This window comes from Lolium rigidum, chromosome 2 (genome assembly GCF_022539505.1).
Source record: "Lolium rigidum isolate FL_2022 chromosome 2, APGP_CSIRO_Lrig_0.1, whole genome shotgun sequence".
NCBI lineage: Eukaryota > Viridiplantae > Streptophyta > Magnoliopsida > Poales > Poaceae > Lolium > Lolium rigidum.
This window is the reverse complement of record NC_061509.1, coordinates 51,108,137-51,133,605: the sequence shown is the minus strand read 5'-3', so window position 1 is coordinate 51,133,605 and position 25,469 is coordinate 51,108,137. Positions and strand designations below refer to the sequence as shown.

At 43.0% G+C, this 25,469-nt stretch overlaps 3 protein-coding genes and 1 non-coding gene across 4 annotated transcripts; 3 read left to right on the top strand and 1 right to left on the bottom strand.

The window, feature by feature from the left end:
- Positions 1–175: 175 nt before the first annotated feature.
- Positions 176–13,871, top strand: LOC124691742 (DExH-box ATP-dependent RNA helicase DExH11). Its single transcript, XM_047225015.1, has 22 exons — positions 176–316; positions 415–933; positions 1,026–1,106; positions 1,191–1,308; positions 1,504–1,706; positions 1,856–1,963; positions 2,828–2,929; positions 3,277–3,477; positions 3,609–3,719; positions 4,285–4,352; positions 5,402–5,765; positions 6,036–6,191; positions 6,270–6,380; positions 7,546–7,599; positions 8,438–8,695; positions 9,745–9,854; positions 10,230–10,383; positions 10,907–11,369; positions 12,262–12,476; positions 12,885–13,123; positions 13,221–13,347; positions 13,432–13,871. Exons 1-22 carry the CDS (start codon positions 191–193, stop codon positions 13,642–13,644), a joined length of 4,101 nt encoding a protein of 1,366 aa, XP_047080971.1. The 5' UTR covers positions 176–190; the 3' UTR covers positions 13,645–13,871.
- On the bottom strand, positions 13,803–16,355 carry LOC124691741 (protein SUPPRESSOR OF K(+) TRANSPORT GROWTH DEFECT 1-like). Its single transcript, XM_047225014.1, has 8 exons — positions 15,881–16,355; positions 15,669–15,774; positions 15,105–15,303; positions 14,840–14,908; positions 14,658–14,732; positions 14,462–14,560; positions 14,224–14,385; positions 13,803–14,084 (listed from the first exon to the last, which is right to left on the bottom strand). The coding sequence occupies exons 1-8, from the start codon at positions 16,353–16,355 to the stop codon at positions 13,959–13,961; spliced, it is 1,311 nt and encodes a 436-aa protein (XP_047080970.1). The 3' UTR covers positions 13,803–13,958.
- A 1,574-nt stretch (positions 16,356–17,929) lies between these two features.
- LOC124693957 lies at positions 17,930–18,127 on the top strand. Its single transcript, XR_007000395.1, has one exon. It is a non-coding gene; the product is annotated as a U2 spliceosomal RNA (small nuclear RNA).
- A 5,427-nt stretch (positions 18,128–23,554) lies between these two features.
- On the top strand, positions 23,555–24,513 carry LOC124686430 (auxin-responsive protein SAUR36-like). The gene has a single exon (XM_047220380.1). It carries the CDS (start codon positions 23,594–23,596, stop codon positions 24,005–24,007), a length of 414 nt encoding a protein of 137 aa, XP_047076336.1. The 5' UTR covers positions 23,555–23,593; the 3' UTR covers positions 24,008–24,513.
- The last annotated feature ends 956 nt before the right edge of the window (positions 24,514–25,469 follow it).

Here is a 25,469-nt window from a genome sequence, read left to right as displayed (position 1 = left end):
GAGGCGAGACGATTAGCCAGACCCGACGCACCGGAGAATGCGAGCAGCCGACCCGACGCCATCGCCGCCCCCATCTCCGGCGCCGCCCCGCGGCCCCAACTCCGGCCGCCGCTTAGCTCAGTCCGCGCCCCTATCAAGGTTTTGAAGCTCAGCCAGGAGACACAACGACCGCCTCATCGCGGCGCCCTCGATGGACGACCTCACCGCGTCGCCGGCGAGCGAGGTGCCGTTCCGCATCAGCTTCTCCGGCCACGGCGGCCACCTCCGCCTCGACCCTACCCCCAGCCCGCCCAGCCCTGTACCCGACTTCGTCCTGGTACGCGCCCTCCAACTCCGCCCTAATCTGCACGGTTTTACTCAATGCGAAGTGTGAACCCTAACTAAACCCACTGATGCTGTAACGGCAAACCTCAGCCGCCGGCCTACCCGCCGGAGAGTTCGAGCAGCGTGAAGGAGTATCTGGAGGAGAATTACCTCAACCCCGAGCTCTACATCCCCACCGCGGCCAATGACGCCAGGGTGTGGGATGTGGACTGGTTCGATCTGGCCAGGCCGCCTCTGGAGCCCTCCGCCCCGCGCACCGTACTCGTCCCCTCCTGGGAGCCGCCTTTCCGCCGACGACCCTCAACGTCGCCGCAAGTTTGGGACCCCAAGTCTGTGCAGATGGAGATGAGCCAAGTGTTCGACTCGGGGACTGGAGGGATGGTGCCACGGATGCCTGGACCGGCCAAGGACTTTGTGAGGGGGAGGGTGAACAGTCGGCCATTCCGTCCCGGGGGCCTGCAAGACGACGCTGCTGAGGCGGCAGCGTTGGAGAAGGCATTCCCGGAGGGTGCGCGAAATGGCGATTGGGTGCGTGAGCTTATGAGTGGTGGCCCGGCTCTAACCGCTCCTCCGGGGTTCCCCAAGGGAATAGACTTGGGCCAGTTGAAGGTTCGATCCTTGTTAAATATCTAGTCATGTGTTTGTTTAATAATGGATGCTGTGGATGTTCTGAACTGGGGCACTCCTATCTTATGTTATAGGAGTATAGTAGCCATTGGAAGTGTTTCCGAGATGGGGAGCAGGTGGAGGAGCAACCTGCATCTTCGTCAAATGACACAATGGTAACCAGCCTAAATGCTTACGATTCAACATCCACATTTCCCTGCAGTTTTGGAATTTATTCTGATTTCCCCATGGCCCTGTAGGATAAGTACTCCGTGCAGTTTGATGATTTGTTCAAGATATCTTGGGAGGAAGATGATGCCAATATTGTGTCGCGTGAAGATGATGGCGAGCACTTGGCTAGAGATGAGGGAACCAATGGTAATTTACTGCCATCATAAGTATTATGTTCAAGTCATTTATAAATTCCATATTATTACTATGCATAAATAGTGTTTCTCGAAATAACATCTGTGTATAGGCTAGGGGTACTTGAAAGAAAACTGGGTATAGGTGTTTCTGAATGTTTATTGGTGTTATCCGGTTCATGTTAAGCTTTCCATTTCCCATTTGCAGATATCAACGAACAAAAAGTTGATAAGTTGCAAGATGGTTCTGAAACTCTTGCACGGGCAGACACTGATAAACATGAAGTTAATGTCATTGGAGATGCTTCTGAAGCTCAAATGGACTTGGATAAAATGTTATCATCCGAAGTGCAAGATACTCGAAGAGAAACAAGTGGATTAGGTGCTGATAAGCCACCGCAGGAAGGCACGGTAGGTGCACCTTATTGAAAGAAATTGCAGCTGGTTTCATCTGTTGTGTTCCTTATTCCCATTATGTTCATTGGTGTTGCGGAAGCAGCAAGATAGTTTTCTGAAGAAAATCAAACCCTGATTGTTATTTGTTTCTATTTCACTAATAGGATTGGGCGCTTGTTGTTGGGGATGATGGCATTGTGACTAACTTCCACAAACTTGTTCCTGATATGGCAATCGAATATCCCTTTGAGTTAGATAAGTTCCAGAAGGAGGTAACATACTCATTAGCATCTCTACTTTTGAAGTTCTCTATGCTGATGAGCTTGCGGTGTGCTATCTCGCCCAAGAGCATGAAACACATTTCTTTGAACATGTAGTTCAATAGGCACAACCATGCCACATGCTTGTGTAGTGGTCCATGCACCGGTGGTTCGGTGATAGTGTGGTACTATATCTCTGCCTTGACAGCCTACACCCTTGCCTTGTAAATTACTACTCAGAAAACAATCAAAACATTCAGTTTCAACTTACCTAGCAACTGTATGCAACAATTTTTAAATTTATATTGGAATTAGCTAGGATGGCACAAATTTTCTTTATGCATGGCAACTATAGCTGTCATCTTTCCGTCCTCATACACCCTAAGATCTGTGAAATAGCTGATGTGTTTTAAAATCTTTATTCTGACAAATCTTGTCCACGTTTTAAAGGGTTTCAAGTTAGGGTTTTAGGGGATTGTGTACTAAGAACTAATAAGTTTGCACTCGTGTGAATTTACGACCATCGTTTAAAACACTTAGTGGTTAATGTACAAGGAATCCAACATCCCTTTTGGTTCACGCATTGATTAAATATGGAAACAAATTACATATTTTTAGGTTTGCGAATGCTACATTCCATTTTTATCTGTTCTTTATCTTTGGCCTTTTTGTGATACAAGATTGCCATGAATTTTGAATGGAAGGAAACACAAGCGAGAAGAGATGTTTCATTCCTTCATATATTTAATATTTCCTATCGGGATTATGCATACGAGCAAGAGCAAGCCCCAATTGTCATCTTGTTTGTTAGAATAGTATGGTACTGAATGCTTGATGTGATCACTAACCTGTATTCTTTCTATTTATCATAAATAGGCTATATATTATCTTGAGAAGGGGGAATCAGTCTTTGTGGCAGCCCATACATCAGCAGGAAAGACAGTTGTTGCAGAGTATGCCTTTGCTTTAGCAACAAAAGTATGGCTTACTTCACTGCTTCTTTTCTTCATATTTTTGTAAACTACAGCCTTTCACTGTTCTAATTACTCTGTTATTTGCGTCAGCAATCTGCATGAGTTCGAGGGAGATCTTTAGCATACTATTTATTACTTTATAGTTGCTTTGAGAAGTATGCAGTATTCCTCATACATGTTTACTTCTACTTTTGTTATTAGATATGTCTAAAACATACTCTTTTAGTTGTTACTACTTCTCTGTGTTCTGTAGCAGTTTGTTCAAACCCTACGGAATAACATGTATTGATATGTCTTGATAAAAAGAATGTAAGTGTGGACACGGTAATAATAAACTGTGTTATTATGCAGCATTGCACCAGGGCTGTCTATACCGCTCCCATTAAAACTATCAGCAACCAAAAATACCGAGATTTCTGCGGGAAGTTTGATGTGGGACTTCTTACTGGAGATGTTAGCATCAGACCAGAGGCAACTTGCTTAATTATGACAACAGAAATATTACGCTCAATGCTCTACAGAGGTGCTGATATTATACGGGATATTGAATGGGTATGCCATTGCATTTCTGTTTTTCTTCTAGGTGTAATATGCTTTATTTTTCACTTTCCACTTTTACATTTTGTAACCTTGCTAAGGGATCATGTTTCATGTGTCTGATATGTGATCGCTGATGCAATCAGGTAATATTTGATGAAGTACATTATGTCAATGACGCCGAGAGAGGTGTAGTTTGGGAGGAAGTTATTATAATGCTCCCAAAGCACATTAACATTGTCCTCCTTTCAGCAACGGTATGGATTGACCGATCGAGTGAAAACTGTTATTCTGTTATCACTGTTGCGATCACCCAAATATTGTATATACATTATTGATGCTGAAACTGTTACTCAATAATAGTTGAGTCATGTCAAGTATGATACTATGATAGCATGTCATAAATGTAGTGTATAGTAGTTCAGAACATGGAATACTAGAAGTATTCAGTTGCTTTTGGATTCTTAATTGATGCTGAAGATCTTAAGGTGATTTGGTCGTAGTTATGGCTAGTATATATTTGTAAGTTTCATGTTACGCGAGATTGTTTGATCGTGTAATTTCCATAGCATGCAAGTACAGCCATATGATCCAGGGACCTATATTATGTCATACATGTACTAGAAAGTAATCTGTTTGCTGGTTATGGCTATGGAAGTTTTGGGTTGCTGCAGTATTCAACCAGAACTATTACTGTTTGTAGTGATCGATCTAATTGATAAGTGTTAATTTGATTCCCTAACATATTAAATATATAGCAAAATTACCTTTATCTATATGTTCAGGTTCATTTTATCATGTTGACTTTAATTATTCTGCCAGGTTCCTAATACAGTTGAGTTTGCTGACTGGATTGGCCGAACAAAACAGAAGAAAATCCGTGTCACAACGTAAGTGTAACATAGTATCATTTTTAAGTGGGAAAATGTACAGTTTGCATCTGAACCTATTTGATCTTTGTGTAAGGCCCCTTTAATCTAGTTCTGTTAATTTCAACCAGCCCCTCTACTATAGTATTCTGTGCAATACAAATCTTGATAATTGTTTCTACTGGCATAAGCCTATGTACTAATTAGGATTACCCTATTAGGACATTTTCCACGTGTATTATAAATTAATACCATCTTACTAAACTAATCAGCATGAGTGCACATAGGAGGAGATTGTACACCTGTTATGTATTTTAAGTTGTTGCATGCAGCTTGCTTCGGTCAATGCCAAGCCATGTGAATCATTGAGATGATTCAGGTGATAGTGGTTAGTGCATGCATGAAAGTTAGTAATCGGTGTGTGGCCTGCATGTTTGGCGGGTTGTATCTATTTGATTACTGAGCTTTCAGTGAGCAAAATGTGTCATTTGGTGTGGAATATTTGCCTACCATGAGTGTGCATTTGTCCCTTAAGAAAATGAAAATACAATATAGAGGGATAGAGATGAGTTAAATGCGCTTAGTTCTATAAGTATAACAGATGTTAAACGGGATGGAGTTGGGGCAGCTAGAGGAAACAATTCGGGGTACCCCTCTCCAGCGACATGCATAAAGTGAAAGGGGAGAGTGCCATTGCCATTCTGCTTCTTGCCCTCCCATTTATCCCTAAAGAAGGGGTACTTTTGAAACACTATCTTTTTCTTCTAGTATATGGACAACAATTTGCGAACAGAACTGCTATTGCCAACGAAAACCAATGGTTACCCTTTCTGATGGGTGGGGTGCAATAGAAGATACCTTTTGGCTTGGTTGCACATAATTAGATAGTGTAGGAGCTTCAACAATATTAAAGTTCAGGTGAGGTCAAATAGTTAGCTCCCTTACAGTGTAATTTGAATTCCCTTAACTACATTTTTGCAATAACATGCTTCATGTTTTTTAAGCTCGTTTAAAAAGTATATATACTTCATATTAGAGTTTGCAGCAGTATGACCATTATATTTCACCAGGACTAACAAAAGGCCTGTCCCCCTGGAGCATTGCCTGTTCTACTCTGGAGAGGTATACAAAGTATGTGAGAAGGATATATTTCTTACTCAAGGATTTAGAGAAGCCAAGGACGCTTTCAAAATAAAAAATTCAAATAAGTTCGGAGTGAAACCTGGTACAAAATCAGGAACTCCTGCGGTACGTTCTGGAACTCAAGGCAGAAATCCAGACACATCTAATAAAGGGAGAGATCAGAAGCACTCAAAGCACCACCATACCAATTCAGGAGCAGCAGCAATTCAGCAAAGCACCTCAGGACCAAGGAGATCAGATTTAATCTGGATGCCGCTTATAAATAATCTTCTGAAGAAATCACTTGTGCCTGTATGTGAGAAAGACTGCTTTTGACATTTCTGTCAATGTTTCAATTCATGACATGTTCTTTTGGACCTCATGTTCATCTGATTATAAATATTACTTTTCATTGTGCATTCTGAAGCTAATACTCCCCGGTAAAAAAAAAGCTAATATTCTATTGTAAAAGAATAGTTTATCTTATCATTTTGACCATGAACATAACATTCCTATATATATTTTATGTTACTTTACAATTGAGATGAGCTAGTCTGGTCATTTTTTACGGCTCTTTTGCAGGTGGTAATCTTTTGCTTCTCAAAGAACAGGTGTGATAGATCAGCAGAGAGCATGTTTGCTGCTGATCTCACCAGTACTTCGGATAAAAGCGAAATCCGTGTCTTTTGTGATAAGGCCTTTTCGCGCCTCAAAGGATCTGACAGGAACCTTCCTCAGGTATCCAATAGCACAGTTTTTTTTTGTCTTGTTAGCTTAACTTTTTGTTGATGTTTGAGATTTTGACATCTTTGTTAGGTTGTAGGAATACAAAGCCTTCTACGAAGAGGAATTGGAGTTCACCATGCTGGGCTTCTTCCTATTGTGAAAGAAGTAGTTGAGATGCTGTTTTGTCGTGGTGTGATTAAGGTTAAGCTTTGAACATCTATCAGACATTTCATATCTGAAAGATTTCACTTTACATCTAGCAGATTTTACCCCTGGCGCACTTTACCCTTTCAACTATAAAACCAGACAGCTGAGCTCTGACCTTCCCAACTTTCGAAACCGGTGGACATAACCCTCTAGGGTCGTATTTCAGGGGTGGCAGCAATTTTGAAAACGTGGAAATCCAACGTCGATAAGTTGGTAGATTGGACAATGAAATCATCATGAACCCGCATGTCATCTTTCTCCTACCGTTCACATGCTCCTCCTCCATGCCCTCCTGAACTTGCTGTGTTCCGCAAGGACTCGGAGCAGGACGACGCTCCGAATGTCTCCCCAGCCCAAGCGTGGATCTGGAGCTGATAATGGTTGATCCCGGTGTTCCTTCTGCTACCCCTTCCTGAACTCGTCTCAAGTCCAGCGGTGAAGCTCTGTGCGTTTTAATCTCTCCCATGGCAGATTTTCTTGAGCTAAACATCACCTCCTATAGCGTCTAACCTGAACCCTGTTGAGGGTGAGTGGAACATGATGCATGTGTCCATGTGGGATCCTGGTTACATGGGTGTGTAGTCTTCCAACTTATCCATGCTGGAACTCCATTTGTGAGAACTATCGCCAAAGTGGCAAAACCACCTTGCAAAACTGCTCTAGAGGGTTTTGTGCATCGTTTAGTTGAGAGGGTTAAGTGTCCAGGCATTATATTTGTGAGTGTAAAGTGAACCTTTTCTTTTATGGTTCAGTTACATGTTAGAAGCTGCTGTACTAAGCTAACCATGATAACAACTTCTTCCTTCTTGGTAATTTAGACTGTCGTAGTGCTAAGCCTGAAGGGTTATATGTTGTTGAATATTAAAAAAACGTAAATGCTTACCAGTGACTAGTAGCCAGCAGTTATGCACTCTGCTTGGATAACTGGTGCGGGTAACTAAAAAACCAGTATCATGCATAGAAGGTGACTTGATTGAGCAGACTAGCAGCAAAACGATTCTTCAGATCAAATCACTGTTGTCAGCTACTGGCAAAATTTCCCTAAAAAAAGCTACTGGCCAAACAGTTCATTTGGACACCCAAAACGTCTTATATTTAGGAACAGACTGACACAAATTAACTGAGTGGCAACCTTTTGACTTCCTTGAACTCGTTGCAGGTACTGTTCTCCACCGAGACATTTGCAATGGGTGTTAATGCTCCAGCAAGAACTGTGAGTTCTTTGTTTCTTCTCTCATAGGGTTTCAGTTTTTCTGTATCTTGTGTTCAGTCTTCACATTGCTATTGTACCTAGACTAAGCTTGGTTCAATCACTTGCACTTCGTAGTTTTACTTCTGTTTTTCTGTTTGAACTGTGGTGATGAATCTAACCCATTGTCTCGTCATTTGTCTGTGTGGGCAACTGATATTTCTCTGCAATCAATTCTAATTGCTCCTGGTCAAAAGAAAAAATAAATACTTGCAGGTAATGTGCTAATGATTATATATAAACACACTTTATACTTATAATTCAAACTAACATCATTTGTTCTGGCTGGTAACTGCTATCTCTTCACAATTAATTAATTGCAGCGAGAAGCTAATGGTCATCCGTTTTAGTCATATTTAATAGTTTAAACTAACAGCGCAGAACTCTGAGACTTCTTTCTATTCATTCCCGTGGGAAGCATGAAGTTGTTACCACTTAACAGGCCATCGCTTCCCGTGATATGGGATATCAGTGTGATTTTTTTGTTGTTGTCTTGGCATGTCTATTGGGACAATACTATCTAGTGATGGTATTATGAATTGTAGGTTGACGTGCTTCTTTTTCTATTATATGTGCAGTTTGCTGTCAGCAGTTACGCATAATCTACAGTGTTTAGGTTGTGCAAACATAAATGTAGTCAAGCAATGCACACAGTGATTTTTCTTATTCATTGTGTGCAATTTTGAATCAAGCTAATTTTAGTTAATGCTTGGTTTATAGGTTTGAGCTTACCATGCCTTTTAAGCTCAAGAGTCTGATAAACTGCTCTGTGCCTCTGACTGAAGTTTTGCAAATTCAACAGGTTGTATTTGATACCTTAAGAAAGTTTGATGGAAAGGAACATCGAAAGTTGCTTCCAGGGGAGTATATTCAAATGGCTGGACGAGCTGGTAGGAGAGGACTTGACACCATAGGTACAGTGATAATGATGTGTCGTGATGAAATTCCTGAAGAAAGTGATCTGAAAAATCTTATTGTTGGAAAACCAACTCGGCTGGAATCTCAGTTTCGACTGACATACACTATGATACTACATCTTCTACGTGTGGAGGAACTTAAGGTATACCTATCAATGTCGATTGGACAAGTTTCCTGCTTAGCCATGTTAATTCTTAAATTTAATTTCATGTTGCCAACCTTTGTTCAATTTCTTGAGCTTATGGCGCAGATTCACATGCACTCAAATATATATGTATCAACTTTGAAGACTTAAACCTGTAATGCGAAATCAATATTCACATCCCTCTTCCTGAACTGTTCAAATCAGCCTATTTGCTTCTTAAACCATCTTCTGATTTCTTGAGCTTATGGGTGCAGAAGCACATGCATTACGAAGATTATGTGTTTGAAATATAGACCCAAAACTGAAATATGAGCTTGACATATATGTTGCACTTGCTGCTTATACATGTATATCCCCCATTGGTTTAAGGAGTTTCCTGCATATTTTCTTTGACTGTACTGGTTATAGGCTTATAGCCTAATGGGAATACAAGTTGCTGTTCCTAACAGCTGCACTGCTCAGCTTCTAAAACACTTGTATATTGTCTGTTTTTGTTTGATGGATATGTTAACCAGAGAGTCTGTATTCGAGGAAAACCCCTTGTACCTTGCATGCGTGGGTGCTCCCACTGTCTCTTGACATTGGATGTGCATTGAGATCTGTGCACATTCTCTTACCACAAGTTTATCACGAGAGCATGTGCACAGATCTCAAGGCACTCTTGAATGGTTGACAGTGGAAGCACCCAGCCATACAAGCACAAAATCCAGTCATATTCAACTAAATTTCTTGATTTGCAGTCTGCTAAATTGCAATGCTGTTAGATGCGAGGCCGCTAGCACTTGCAATTGGCACTGATTCTGCACGAGCATAGGATGGAAATATAATTGATTGGTCTGTGTTAATTTTATATCAGCTGGAAAATACTGAAAACATGATAAACTTTGCTAAGTTAATATTTCTTTTTTCGTACACACACAATTTGAATTTACTGTCAATGTTTTGAGATGGCATGACTATCAGACTGTGTTAGATGTGTGCCACTTCACTCTTTTCTAAATGTTCCGGTGTAAATGGGGATCTTTCATTGATGTATTTTCTTGTAGGTGGAGGACATGCTTAAGAGAAGTTTCGCAGAATTCCATGCACAGAAGGATTTGCCTCAGAAGGAAAAGCTGCTTCTGCAAATGCTGCGTCAACCTACAAAGACAATCGAGTGAGACATCAACCTATCTTTACCAAGTTGGTACCATTGGTGCCAACATTTCATGTGCAAGTCCCCATTATAATTGGAAACAGAAAGCCAGAAAGTAGTGGAGTTTCACTGGCATGGAAAGCTAGCAAGCAAGGATATTTTTGTATTCGTGTTTGATTTATGGTTTGGGTAGCCAATTTGTGGAACCACAACTATTTATAGAATAGAACCATAGGAAGATATTTGGCACAGTAAAGAGATGATAGAAGTAGCAACATAGTATATCACAGCAATGTATAGAATCGTAATAAAGAAGTAGCAACATAGTATATTGCATGCCATAAATTATTCTATTTGCATCGTCATCTTATTTTAAATTTATTTTTATATTACCAGGTGCATAAAAGGAGAGCCTTCTATTGAAGAATATTACGATATGTTTTTAGAAGCTGAAGAACACAGAGAGTTTGTTACAGAAGCAATTATGCAGTTGCCTACTACACAGCAGTTCCTTGCGCCTGGAAGACTACTGGTTGTTAAATCCAAAACTGTACGTATTCATTCTGTTGTTTTGCACTTTATGCAGGCTTTAGTTTTGTTCGTTCCTTTCAATGATTTTTGTACTTAGTTATCCTATCACGAATAGCAATTCCATTTTACTACTCCCTCCTTCCCGTAATATAAGATGTTATTACAACCTTTTAACTCATGTATTGGTTCTAAGAACATCTTACATTATGGGGGGAAGGAGTAAACAAATAAAGATCGCAACCCAAAGGCTTACTGACTAGCACCATGGATATTGGGTTAGATAACATGGGTTCGATACTCACTTCTACCTTAAGTAAATTGATTTCTAGTTCCTCCTAGACATCACTCATTTAATTTACTCGGTTTAACATAGGTTCTAATATTGAAGCATCTATTCTACCATGGATTCTGATAAAATAAATAAAGAAAACACGGTGGGCTTGAGAATAAAGTGGTGCTTTGGGTTCATTGATTTTTTCTTACCTTCGTTACAAAATACAACAGTTGCATATTTCCCGCATAATAATGTTCTTATATGACAGGATGATGATCACTGTCTTGGTGTAATCGTGAAAAATCCATCCGCCGCACTAAAGCAGTATGTTGTACTTGTACTGACCGGCGACTCCACTTCATCTGCACTAGACCCTAATTTATCCAATCAAAATGACAAGGGAACAGGGGTTTCTCAACAAGGATATCTTGTTATCCCACCAAAAGGAAAACGTGGAATGGAAGAAGATTTTTTCTCTTCCGGTAGAACACGAAAAAGTTCAGGTGTTATCAATATCAAGCTACCATACACGGGTGACGCATCCGGAATGGGTTTTGAAGTAAGAGCTGTGGAGAACAAAGAGATTATTAGTATATGTACAAGCAAAATAAAGATTGATCAAGTCGGACTCCTTGAAGACATCAGCAAAACATCTTACACTAAAACTGTTCAAATGCTTATTAAAGAACAGTCAGATGGAAAGTACCCTCCTGCACTAGATGCAATAAAAGGTACAGATATTTTTGCGATGGTTAAACCGCCGTGTATATTCTTGTGCTATTCAATTGAAGGTTAAATCAGACTAGAATAAAGACCATGTCTGCATTGCTAATTATTGTGTTCATTAGTTACCACTTACCAGTACGTTCTTGTAAGTAGGATAGTTACAGGGCTATGCTGTACATGTTCTTATTGTTTTTTTAAACTCCTAAGGTGTTTGTGCTAGAAAAGATAAGACTTGTATGAAGAAGAATTATTGAAATACTGATAGGATAAGGCAAACAAAAGTGAACCATGTAACTGTTAGTTTTCACTATCTTATTAGTGCAATACAACATGTCTTAAGTTACCTGATGCAGTATGGGAGTGATGCTTTGGCCCTTGGGTGCATATGCTCCCTTTATTTTGAAATGCATCTTTGGTACATTTTGAAATGTAAAAAATTCGAAAGAGTGTACATCTTCACATACTACGTGCGTACTAAGTCTTTCCATGAAAAATCGACTTGTCATTTGGGCTGTGTAAAAAAGACAAAATTGGTGCTAAAAATAAGCCTTTTTGTGAGACATGTTTTGTCTTTTTTACGTGGACCACAAAAAATATCGGTTTTTCGCGGAACTGTACGAACGCACATAGATTGTCGATGTACATGCAAAATGTGGATTTTTTTGACAATTAGAAATATGTTTTTTTGGGTGGAGGGAGCATGCACCCGGGAGCCAAATTGAATTTCCGCTTATGATTCACCTAACAAATCTGAATTTACAATTCATCTAACCAATCTTAGTTTTTTTGGTGTTACTTTCGATTGGAAGGAGTGAACTCAGTATTTTTTAATGCTTCGTCCCATTTCACTACTTGATTTGTAAACTGTTTCAACTTGTTTATTTTGATGCAACACAGATCTAAAAATGAAAGAAATGGATAAAGTTCAAAGATACCATGCACACGTCAACCTACTGGAACAAATGTCTGAGAACAAGTGCCATGGTTGTGTAAAATTAAAGGAGCATAAGTTATTGATGAAGGAGCAAAAGGTCTACAAGGATCAGCTGGATCAACTGAAATACCAAATGTCAGATGATGCACTTCAGCAGATGCCACAGTTTCAAGGCAGAGTAAGACTTCTATGTATTTTTTCCTGTCCTACTGGGTAGATTAGAAAAAAAAGGAAATTCCAACCTTTCTTACTTTGTCCGATCACTTCTGATTTGGGTCTGCATAGGAGGTTTTAGACTTTTTGGTCCCTATCCTACTGTCTTGTGACAACGGTTTGGTTGTGAGACTAAATCATAGGGCAAGTTTTTACTGAATTTTGGTTGTATATACTCAATCCGCTCAATTCAGTGCTCCAGCTACACATGTTTGTGTTGGGAAACTATCATGACTGGTTACCGTGGCATAGATTGCTTGAAAGGCAGTGAACAGGGTTTAAGTGGTCCAGCTACACATGCAATTCACATTTTATCTTTTTTATTATCATGTAAGATTTCTGTTGTAACGTTTTTTTTTAATCATTTGTGCAGATCGATGTTCTGAAGGAGATCCATTACATTGATTCTGATCTTGTTGTGCAACTTAAGGGCCGAGTATCATGTGAAATGAACTCTGGTGAGGAGTTAATAACAACAGAATGTTTATTTGAGAATCAGTTGGAGGACTTGGAACCTGAAGAAGCTGTGGCTATTATGTCTGCATTCGTTTTTCAACAACGGAACGCATCAGAACCATCTCTCACTCCGAAACTGGCTGATGCCAAAAAGAGGTTAGCTTGCTTCTAGTGCTTTTCTGTTTGGTACTTGTGTCTTGCGCATGATACATTTCTGAAGTACCATCTGTTCTTCTCTGTATCCCCGTACTAGGCTCTATGACACGGCAATCAGGTTAGGACAACTCCAAAAAAGGCATGAGGTGCCCGTGGATCCTGAGGAGTATGCACGTGATAATCTCAAGTTTGGTCTTGTTGAGGTTGTCTACGAATGGGCGAAGGTATAGACACATTTTGGTAGGGACTCTTTCTCCAAGACTGAGTGTAGGATTCTAACTCAATTTTGCTGCGTTTGATGTGTGCAGGGAACACCTTTTGCGGACATCTGTGAGCTGACAGATGTATCTGAAGGGCTGATTGTAAGAACAATTGTGCGGCTGGATGAAACATGTAGGGAGTTCAGGAATGCAGCATCCATAATGGGGAACTCTGCGCTGTTCAAGAAAATGGAGATAGCTTCCAATGCAATTAAGCGCGACATTGTCTTCGCAGCAAGTTTGTATGTCACAGGAATATGATGCCTGTACCCCAGTGTAGCATAAACCTAAGTGCTTGTAAATAGAGAAATCCCTTTTCTGGGTGTCTAATTTCTTCTTAAACCCAGTCTTCACAAGCACACACAATTGCAAGGATGTTTTTAATGAAAGTAGCATCTGATAGTACCTTTGACACCAGGTTAATGATAAGCGAATAGTATCAGAAAATTCTATTGCCTTTTAAAATCAGTATCAGAGTCTTTAACCAACCAATATGTACAAGAATGATTGTATGCTTTGCAAAGTCAGCTATCCTATCGTAACATTTACAGAAAGGAAAAGCCGTGGGGTATAGTTCAGCCCTCCTCCCCAAACTCTCTGGTGAACCTGGTATAAATATCCAGCTCCGCCTTGCTCACTGTAGGCCTCTGCCTCGCAAGGACCTTCTCGAAGTCTGTCCTGGAGATCGGAGGTGGGGTAATCTATGTAACCACAGGAAAACACCATGTTAGCAAAAAGAAAAAAAAAAGCAGAAAAATATGCAATAATCTACATCACCACCACAATCTGAGCAAGAACTGAAGAACGCAAGAAGGAGAAAAATATGCTGCTGCTGTTTACCTTGTCAGCCATGCCTTCCTCCGCTAGCTCCTCCATGGTGGTCTGCACAGCGCCTGGTTGCCTTGAGCCACACGGCGTCCAGGTGCCGCTGCCGCCATCTGACCTGAAGAAGAACATGGCGTCCTGTGTCTTTCGCACGGGCTCGAACAACACGTCCTTCACCTGTTAATGCAAGAAGGATCAGTATCTCAACACATTATGTTCATTATGCGCAAGAAAGGGCCGTTATGCAACATACGCAGACGGCAATGTCTGAGCCGGAGAATCCATCTGTTCGCTGTGCCAATCTTTCGAAATCGCTCTCAGTTAGGCTGTGAGGGGTGTCACCGAGATGGACCTGCAAAGTTGGAGTTGAGTTAACTGAACTTAGTAGCAATGCTAATATCAAAGGGTAAAGTAGCAACGTCAAGGTGGAGCAGAGATAACTGAAGTACCTTGAACATGCGTTGCCTGGCTTTAAGGTCAGGTAGTGGAATGTAGATGCGCTTGTCGAAACGGCGCCTCACAGCCTGGGGACAAGTATGAAAGTTTAAATACTATATAAACAATTGATGCGCAATGTAATTTTCTTCGCGGAAAAGATGCGGAGATGAACAACTGATTAAATGTTCTCTACCTGATCCAGAGCATATGGAGTGTTGGTAGCAGCAAGAACAAGGACCTTGTCATCATTATGGCCAACTCCCTGTAACATTACAAGAATGACAACAAAATGTGTTCAGTTACTATACTATTGAACAGACTATGATCTGTGGCAGCTGATTTGCAAATTTTGGTAATCTGGGTGCCACTGCATTCTACTTAATCAAAGGGCAACGCTCCTGGCAGTTTCTTGGAAAATTAAGCCAATGACAGTGCTCTAAAATGTCTGAAGAAGTCACCTGCATTTGGACGAGAAGCTCCGTTTTGACCCTCCTAGAAGACTCGCTCTCATTGCCTTCCCCACGTTGGCCACACAAAGAATCAATTTCATCGATGAAGATGATGGAAGGTGCATTTTCACGAGCCATTTCGAAGAGGTTTGCGACTAGCTTTTCGCTTTCTCCCATCCACTTGGAAAGAAGATCCGATGAAGATATACTGCAGTTCGTTCATAGTTGGACATTAGTGAAAGCAGTAGAGTGGTGATGATATACATTAGCACAATGGAAAGACCAGAATAATTCAAAGCTTGGGCTCCAAATATCTGCATCAACTATGCTAAGAAAGGTTGCATCTGTTCTCAAAAAAAAAAAAAAAAAAAGGTTGCATCATATATAAATACTCCTATAATTCTCTTGGAAACACAGGATGATAGACAATTGATCGAGCATTGCCAGTTTCAATTTCATCATTCGTGGAACTGAATTGCTAATTCAAAGTGTCTCTGTTGTTCAGTTGTTGGATCACAACTCACAAAGACTGGAACTGCGGGAAATTGAGTCGAGGTGTTGAGAAGCAGTCACCTGAAGAAGGTGGAGTCGGCCTCAGTCGCGACGGCTTTGGCCAAGTAGGACTTCCCCGTCCCCGGCGGCCCGTACAGGAGAAACGCCCTCCACGGTCTCCTTTTACCTGCAAAATTTGCGCCACATTTTGATCGATCAATCAACTACCCGTAGTGATATAGTCCCATACAAACTTTTTCGAATTGAGGCGAAATCGGCGAAGCTTGACATACCGGTGAAGAACTGCGGGTACTTGACGGGTAGCACGACGGCCTCCTGCAGCGCCTGCTTGGCGCCGTCGAGCCCGGCGACGTCGTCCCACCTGACGTTGGGCTTCTCGGAGACGATCGCCGAGTGGAGCCCCGCGCGGAGCTTGGCCATCTCCGCGCCGCGCTCGTCGTCCTCGCCGTCCTTCTTCCTCTGGCCACCCTTCCTGCAGGCCTCCGCCGCCACGCCCTCGCCCTCGCCGCCGCGCCCGGCCTGGCCGTCGAGGAGCGCGCGGATCTCCTCGGCGCGGGAGACGTAGCCCGGGAGCCTGGCGGCGATGGCGTCGCGCACCTTGGGGTTGCGCTCGTACCTGAGGTGCGCCGCGAAGTAGTCGAGCGCGTGCACGTAGTGCTGCAGCGCCGCCGCGTACTCGCCCGCGTCGTCCTCCGCCACCGCCTGCCGCACCAGCGCCACCGCCTGCTCCTTCATCGCGCCGTACATCGTCAATCGGTTGATCGCTGCGCCGTCGTGCCGCGCGCGGAGTTGCGATCGGGAGAAGAAGAGGGAGAGCGGGTTGCAGAGAACGCGACGGACTCGTGGTCTGGTCACCGTTGGAAACTCTGTCGCGAAGGAAGCCATGGAATTGGGCCGTCGAAGCGGGCTGCCGCGGTGTTGGGCCTTTCAACTTTCGAAACCCAAACGGAGGCGCCTGGTTGCTCGGCCGAACGCTGCGGTGCTGCTCGTTGTGTTTGGTAGACCGGGGCAACACAGAATATCTATCTCCTCTCAACATGTTGACACTAGCTAAGTTGAGGTGAGATTTTATCACGTGTTTGGCAGCTCGTATAAGTTGAGATATTCTTCACTGAGATGTTGTTTGGTAGCATTTGTGCTGAGCTGAGAATAGTACATACTACCTCCGTTTCAAGGAATAAGGCGCACACGTATTCCAAGACGAACTTTGACCATAAAAATTGAGCAACAAAATCTTGATTATATTATATGTAATTAGTATCGTTGGATTCGTATTGAAAAGAACTTTTTAATGATACTAATTTCATACAAATAATGTTTATATATTTGAAATAATTCTCGGTCAAACAAAAAGCACGTAAAACGAGGGCACCTTATTCCTTGAAACGGAGGTAGTAGCAGTTTTACAAAGAGATCTAGCTATTTTGCAAAAACACCCTGGAGAAGAGAAAATGGAAAGCAATCGAGTCCTACAGCCTACATCTGGGAGCCGGCCGGCGGCCAGTGGAAGGGGCGGCGATGGTCGGCGGCCAAGGAAGGGGCGGCGATGGTCGGCGGCCAAGGAAGGGGCGGCGGAGGGCGGCGGCCACGGGAAGGGCACCGGCGGGCAGCGGCCAGGGCAAGGGAGGCGCAATGACGGCCGGCGACCAGAGCAGGGAGGGGTGCCTGCGGGGACGGACAACGGCGGCCATGGGAGCTTCTGCACGGCGGTTGGCGGTCGGTCGGGTCGAGGATCTTCGATTCCTGGTTGTCTGGTCGCCGGCGAGCATCCAGGGAAGGTCGGTCGGGTCGCTGGCGGCCGGTCATGCGCGTGGGGAGGGGCGCCAGGGGAGAGACGGCGGAGGCCGGCGACCATGACGGGGGCGGCAGAAGCTGGCGGCCACGGGGGCGGCGGCGCCCGGTGCCCACGGGGGCGGCGGCGGCCGGCGACCTGAGGAGGGGCGTGGGAGCGCGAGAGGGTGCGGGAGAGCTGCGAAGGAGCTTGCGGGAGCGGGTGGGATAGACGGGCTGGGGTCTGGGGGGTGCGTCGCGGGATTCCCGAGGCTGTTTGCGGGATGGACTCGGCCGAGCTCGGTTGTGAAGCTCGATTTGGGCTTCACTACTCAGCCTGGTTCTGAGGGCTTTTTCGTATGAGGAGAGCACTGCTGAGGAGACCCGACCCGGGCTAACAAACACATTCTCTCCCCAATATCTCGGTTGAGATGTGAAATTCTGAACAGGCCCGGTCTACCAAACACGCCCTTAGTCCCACCTCGCTCCCGGGGAGAGGAGGGGCGGTCGAGCGAGGCTATAAGAGGAGGGGGAGGGCAGCAGGGAAAAGCATACCTTTCTCGGCCTTTTGGCTAAGATCAAGTGTAGTATCTGTTCTTATCAGTTTAATATCTGATATGTGGGCCATGTGTCCACAACGATATTAAATTTATTTTTTGTGGGGGAGGGGCCACCACAGTAGCTTGCTGCTGGGCCTCTCAAGTGTCGCCCGGGCGTTGCACTACTGCCCGGTGCCTGGCGCACCCCAACCAAAGCTAATCCAAAGTTTTTTTGAGCTAGTTAGCTTCTGAAGAAAGAGCTTTCTTCGTCCCGTGGTACAGAACGGAATTCGGCCATGAAATTACTACGCGCTTTCACTGTGAAAGCGCCTAGGAGCGAAAACGAGTCGATTGCCTGAACTTTGCTCTGTACCAATGTTCTGAACTAGATTCGAAAACGGTTTGCTTGCGTCCTAGCAGCAGCAGGTATCGTGGTTGAACTTTCCCCTTTGACTGGAGGGACAGTCACTTATATGTAATAAGGAGAAGAAGCCTCAAACTGAAGGTAGAATAGTAATTGACCATGCTCTGTTGTTTCTTGTTTTTTCTGTTGTCAATGCCAGGAGTCTGCTGGTTTTCCTTGCTATGTGATGTAACAAGTCAGATTGGATCATTGGACTCTGCCGATTTGGGGAACAAACTTATGATTATGATAGACTAATACTGTATCTGCTGGAGTCTGCCCAACTTTAGGTGCATGACTGGATAACTAATCTCATAATATCCCTGCAGAAGGAAGAAAATTAATTTGATAATAATGTCAAAGAACAGTGATCCATTTTTATGTGCCTGTAATCACTCGAGTTGCTTCGGAAGAACAGGAGACGATTAAAGCTATTAAAGAAGAAATATCAGAGATGTCGTCTTTGTTACTTACCTGGCTTAGTTGACACATCAAACGAAACCCCTTGTAGATCAGTGTAATTGATGTATGCACTCTTTCTCCAAACCATATCTGATAAGGAATCTACTGCCTAATAGCCCAGTGAATGCCCCCGTGTTCCGTTTCTCGTTGGGTTCAGAATTGTTGTGTCTAGTATTTAAGTGAACACTCCCGATTTTACAAATGGAAGCAGGTGTATCGTGAAAGTTTTATCTGCATGAAAGAAAGCTATTATCTCCATGTATTCCAGCCGGTATTTGTTATCCAATTTTTCATGAACATACTTTTGCCTGACCAATCTTTCCCAGAGTTTTTTATTTTTTGCTAAAGCAATCTCTCCCAGAGTTGAAGAGTAGAACAAGTCATCTGAAGCAAGAAGCATCGTTATGCCGTGGAGCCATAATGGAAGACCAGAAACCATATGTGAAAAGACTTGCTGTGTGTATTCTTTATGCCATTAGGGTATGATGTTGTTGCAGAGGCTAAGTGTAATTGGTATCTCCGTGATATTAATATATACTCTTTATCAAAAAATATGTGAAAAGACTTATATCCCATGTCACCTCCTGGATGGACTTGTTATTTGCCTCATTCAATCGAGTCACTTAAGATAGCCCACTGGCCTAGGGGCGCATCACCATGTTGGGATGACTCTTGGTTGCTAGCGTGCTTAACAAGTGACTTGTCGGCTTGATTGTTTAGCTCAAACGCACACTCGTTTTGCTCACCGAGCTTTAGTAGGGGGTGTTTGGTTAGTCGTATTTCTTGCTTTTAGCTTTTGATTTATAAGCCACATTAACACATAAACATGTGTTTCAAAAGCCAAGCATGATTTATAAGGCCATCATTGCTTCTTTTGTTGATATTGAGCTTCGAGCTACTTTATTGGTATCAAACAATTAACTGTTACGTCTTGAAAGAACTTTCATCATAAAGTTAGGCGTGGACGATGTGGCATAACACGGTTGTCATCACTCTCACATCATTCTCTCAAGGTGCATATGCCAACTCAAACACAAAGGGAATGTTTGTTTGCCTGCGCCCACAGAGTTATGATTGACTAGGCCAATAGAGCTCATCTTGTTTGATGTCCCGTATTATTATTTTGGGCTCATTTTTACACCGTATTTGGTTGGCATCAAACGAGGATTATGGCCATGAGGGTGCAAATTCAGCTTGTTTGGTTACATATAGCCCTAGTGTTGTGGTCACCTCGTCTCACAAAGGGTGATCTTACCACATAGTACTACACAAATGAAATTAACATGCACCATCAAATTTACGTTGCCTTAACCCTAGCTACTAGCAAATAGAGGTTATATACACAAAAAGGGGTAGTTCATAGGAACAGGGAAACCACATCATCATCATCATCATCATCATCATCATCATCATCATCATCATCATCATCATCATCATCATCATCATCATCATCATATTATTATTATTATTATTATTATTATTATTATTATTATTATTATTATTATTATTATTATTATTATTATTATTCACTTTATCATCTTCTTCTCCGCTTCTTCTTCTTCTTCTTCTTCTTCTTCTTCTTCTTCTTCTTCTTCTTCTTCTTCTTCTTCTTCTTCTTCTTCTTCTTCTTCTTCTTCTTCTTCTTCTTCTTCTTCTTCTTCTTCTTCTTCTTCATTTCTTCCTCTTTAGATCCTAGCATGACCTTTGCTTTCCTGCATTTCGCCAGCCCCTCCCGCCTCTTGTTCTTCTAAGCTTGATTATCATGTAGGGGGACACCATGGTCTCGTCAATGCCGGAGCCGAAGACGACAGGGACGTGAGGCTGATGGAAACGAAGAGGACAAAACAGTGTCAAAGACCTGCGAGCCCCGTCGCTGACGGATACGAGGGGTGCAAAAGGGTGACAGAGCTAGTGTCGGAGATATGCAAATCGAAGTAGTCGGTGTCAAAGATATAAATTGTTGTCGTCCGAGACGAAAAATGAGGATTCATTGGTTAACCCATTGGAGGTGACCGGCCAAGAGGGAGTGAGGCTACATTTCGGCGTTGAACCGCGCAACCGATTTTTCGCCTCCCGCCATCTCCACGCTTGCTCTCCCCCGCACGACATTCCTCTCTTTACCCCCGATCCGACATGTCCAATTGTGAACAATCGATTCATACATTCCTTAAGAACTAGGATTTGGGATACTTTAAGTTTCATGGGCAACCAAGCAAGCAAACTTTGGCCCACCCAAGCCAAGAAAAGTCTTTGGGGGCAACCAAACACGCCATAAACTGTAATGCCATGTAAGACATTCAGACCATCCTGGGAACAAAACGTCTACAAAAATTCGAACTTCGATGAAACTGACTTTTTTGGATGATTAATGCAACTGATGTTCCTTTTGTTTTGGACTTGGTGGGAGATGCAACTGCTGGATGTACTAACTTTAGGTTTCTCGGTGACTGTCCGATGAGAGCATACCTAGTGATACCATAGCTTATTGAAGAAATTCCGATTCTAGTCCTTAAACTCTCGAGGAAGTTCACCTTTTGTTCTTAAAGTTATTTCTAGTTTAGAAAAGACATTGAACTCCTAGAATGGTTCACTTTTCGTTCCTCATCGGTTGAGTTTAGGAAATTGCGACCACGGAAAGAAGAAACAGTCAACAAACCGAATTGGTTTTAAACCAGACCAATCCCAAGCTAGTTGAGACGTCGAACCCAACATCTTAGTGCAAAAAATTGAAACTGTCATGTCCCTAAATCAGTCTTTTGTTTGATTTCTTTCTCTCCCAATTAAGTTGAAGCATATCAATCCGCCTCTCTACCCTTGCACCATTGCATTGATATTTTTTGCCATCCATGGTAGATATTTTCTTCTCTGTTGAAATAAGGACTAAAAGTGAATTATTCTAAGAGTTCAAGGTTCATTTTGAACCAAATGGAAGTTCTAGGATCAAAAGTGAACTTTCACTAGAATTCAAGGATCAAAAGTGGACTTTCTTCTAGCTTATTTGATACCATGGTACCACTCTTTAAAATTTAAATTTGCAAGTGTTAAATTTTTTTGAAACAAGATTGTGGATATTCACAAGATGTGTGTTTACATTGCCTAGAATTTTCGAACCAAATTCGAACAACACATAGGGAAACAAAAAAGAGAAATCCAATATAAATAGCAAAATGACACTATTCACTTAGCAATTTATCTTTTTTGTTTCTCTTTCTGTGTTTCAAATTTAGTTTAAAACATTATTGGGAATGTAAACACGCTCCTTGTGAACACTCACAAATTTGTTATGATTTTTTTAAACTTACAAAACTGAATTTTGTGAAGCGATATCATGGTATTATGCGAGCTGTGTATCACTAGATATTTTTCCACCGTCCGATCTAGGTTTGGCCGTGAAGATCGAGGATGTCTAGTACTTGTTGGCGTCGCTCTCGCCCGCCGCCGCTACCGAGTCCACCACGCATGTTCGGGGGCCTTCCGCTAGAAGATCCGAGGTGAATTCTGGTGCGGTGTCGGTCTACGCGTGCGTGCGCCGCCGGCGCGGCGGCTCGAGCATCTTCTCCACTGCACAATCCGGTGAGGATTTCGAATCGAATATGCCCTCTAATCAGCTGTAGATAGCAGCGCACACAATTTTTTTCCCATGTTACTGGCTCACGGGCATTAGATTTTTTAGTAGATTTAGTAGACCTGTTTTGACTGGGGAATACAATGCCCAGTTCCTAAAATCACGGTGGAGGATGCTTCTAATCGCTGCCTTTGCTCTTCTGCTTCGAAGAAATTAAGATTTAGAGTCGTGTAATGATACAACACTGATAGCGACAGCATGCTTAGTAAGTCATAATTTGGCAGATCTTAGTACAAATTGAATGCTACCTAAGAGCTGTGCCCAAATGGCTAAACCTTTCATAACTACTGGCAGCAGGTTATTTGACATGGGACGTGGCATTTCTGAGCTGCCGAAGGCCGGACGTCACTCCTGCAATGCTTGTAAGTTGCCATTACCTCTAAATACTCTCATGCTTGTGGATATAAACATTGATTTCAGAATGTGTCCTTGTCAAAACTCGAAACATTTAGATGCCGCTAGAATTTGATGGCGAGGAATCAGCTGCCTGCCTGCCCCATTTGAAACCAGGTACTGCCCACAGCAAACTACAGAACCAGGAAACATGGGTTGATCAGCTGCCTGCCTGCCCCATTTGAAACCAGGTACTGCCCACAGCAAACTACAGAACCAGGAAACATGGGTTGAAAGAAACGAATCACATGGCATGCTGCGGATGATAACTAGAACATATCTCTTGATATTGCAGCAAGTTGTCTGTGTTGAATACCAACTTGATCAGGGCCCCAAGGGTAGTAGGGCCATGTACATAACCCATGGGCTCCATCAGTCCTCTCATGCCGCAACATATTTGAGACAGGGCGATACAGATTGCTGGTCCCATTTTTTCTTAGCTTATTGCCTCACAGTTGAGGGAATCAGTACTACAGCACACCAGCAATCGCGCAACCAGAAGCATTGGCTCCACCCCTCATTGATCAGCGAAAATCTGGTCCCGAGTAAATCTGATCAAAATCATTTATCACATTGTCTGCAGCTGCAACATTGTGTGCAGAGCACTCATTGTCTTGTTTCCTGCGGTCCTGCCCACCGCTTTCGCTGATAGCTACACATAGCCTGTACGTTTGAGTATAAATCCATGACCTGCTCAACACAAATTGTTCATCAGCAAACAACCCAATCTGGGCAAAAGAAACATACCATCAGAGCCGAAGTGCATTTTAGCCAAGAACACATAACAGCTACGATGCATTCGAAGAAGCTTGATCAACTTGCCAAGAAGTGGCAGCGGATGGTGGCAGCCGGCCAGAAGACTGCAGACGCGGGCGGATGCTGCAGCACTGCTTCTGTTGCAGACAGAGGACATTGTGTCATGTACACTGCTGATGGATCACGGTTCGAGGTCCCATTGGTGTACTTACGCACAATGGTCTTCAGTGAGCTCCTGAGGATATCTCAAGAGGAATTTGGCTTCTCTAGCGATGGCAAGATCACATTACCTTTTGGTGCCTCGGTGATGGAGTACGTGATGTTATTGATTAGGAGAGAGGCATCTGAAGAGGTTGAGAAGGCGTTCCTGAGCTCCATAGCAAGGTCTTGCCACAGTGCAAGCTGTATGGCCTCAATGAGACTTAATCAGCAATTTTCTGTTTGTAGCTAGCGATAAATGTTTTTGTTCAGTTGGATGTAAATTATAAGATTTGTAGAAATGAAAAGAATGCACCAATTTTCTCGTCATAGCAGACCAATATGATAACTTCGCTGAAAATTGCAAATTCCTCACAATTGTTTATGCATCCATCAATTAGTGTTGCTACTCGCCGAATGTTATAGATATGAATCAGATAGCTTATAGACTGAATCAACTTGATTGGTGAACTTTAAAAGGCGATTGCATAAGTTGAAAAATAGATGACTAGCAATTGTTCAGCAAGAGTTGTTTAGAAAGAAATATGTACCTCTGATTTTCTGTTTTGTTTGTTTTCATTTCATTTGTTATTGTGTAAGTTCCTGCTTCAATCAACAAATTTAGCTGCTTCCTGCAATTTTCCAGAAAGAGGTATGATTACTTTTTTTACTTCAAGTATCAACTGAGAAATATGGTCCAGTAGAACTGCTTACAACTCAATAATGACAATAAGCTAGTTGTTGTCCAGTAGGTCCATATTGGAGAGTGTAAGGAGTTACGAATTGGAGTTCACATTAGATGCTGCCAATCAAATAGTCAACCAACAAAAGAGTTTAACACATTAAAACTAGTTGTTCAGAAACAAAGTATTGTGGCCATACCGCTAGACTATGCATCCCAATCTTTAAATAATAGATATCTCACTGCCAACAGAATTGTCCCTTACTGTTCACACGTTGCACTACTAGGAAAAGGCCTAGCCGTAAGACAGCCAGCAGTGGCGCACCACGACAGCCGTGCGCCACTACTACTTAGCAGTGGCGCACCACAAAACGGTGGGCCACTGTTACAAAAGTAGTAGTGGCGCACCTCAAATGTGGTGCGCCATAAGTAAGTGGTGACGAGGAGGCCGGCTCCTCCCCCAACCTAGTAGTGGCGCACGTCTCCGGGTGCGCCACTGCTACATTACTTACCTATGGCGCACGTTAAAGTGGTGCGCCACTCGCTAGGAGATGTCCGAGCCCGTTTAGAGATGATAGGATTAGCAATGGCGCACATCGGTGGTGCGCCACCGCTACATAGGTTACCTATGGCGCATGTCTTTAGGTGCGCCACTTGCTAGGGGGTGGCCAGAGCCCCTTTAGAGATGAGAGGCTTAGCAGTGGCGCACCACCTGGAAGTGCGCCATTGCTACGTCACCCTAGCAGTGGCGCACGACTAGGTGGTGCGCCACTGCTAACCTGGGACCATTTCCTGCTTTTCACCCTCCACTCACATGTGCCACCCACTTTCCCCAAACACTCTTCCACCACCACCTCCCACCAAATCTGGATCTGGTCGTGTTGCCCCTCCTTCCCACCTCATTTTCACCTCTTCATTCACCAAAATTAAGTTGGTAAACTTAATTTTCTTCATAGGTAAGTAATGGTGAAGCTTTCTTAGCTCAATACCCTACTCAATCTCAACTTTTTACCTCATCCAACACTCTAGGTCT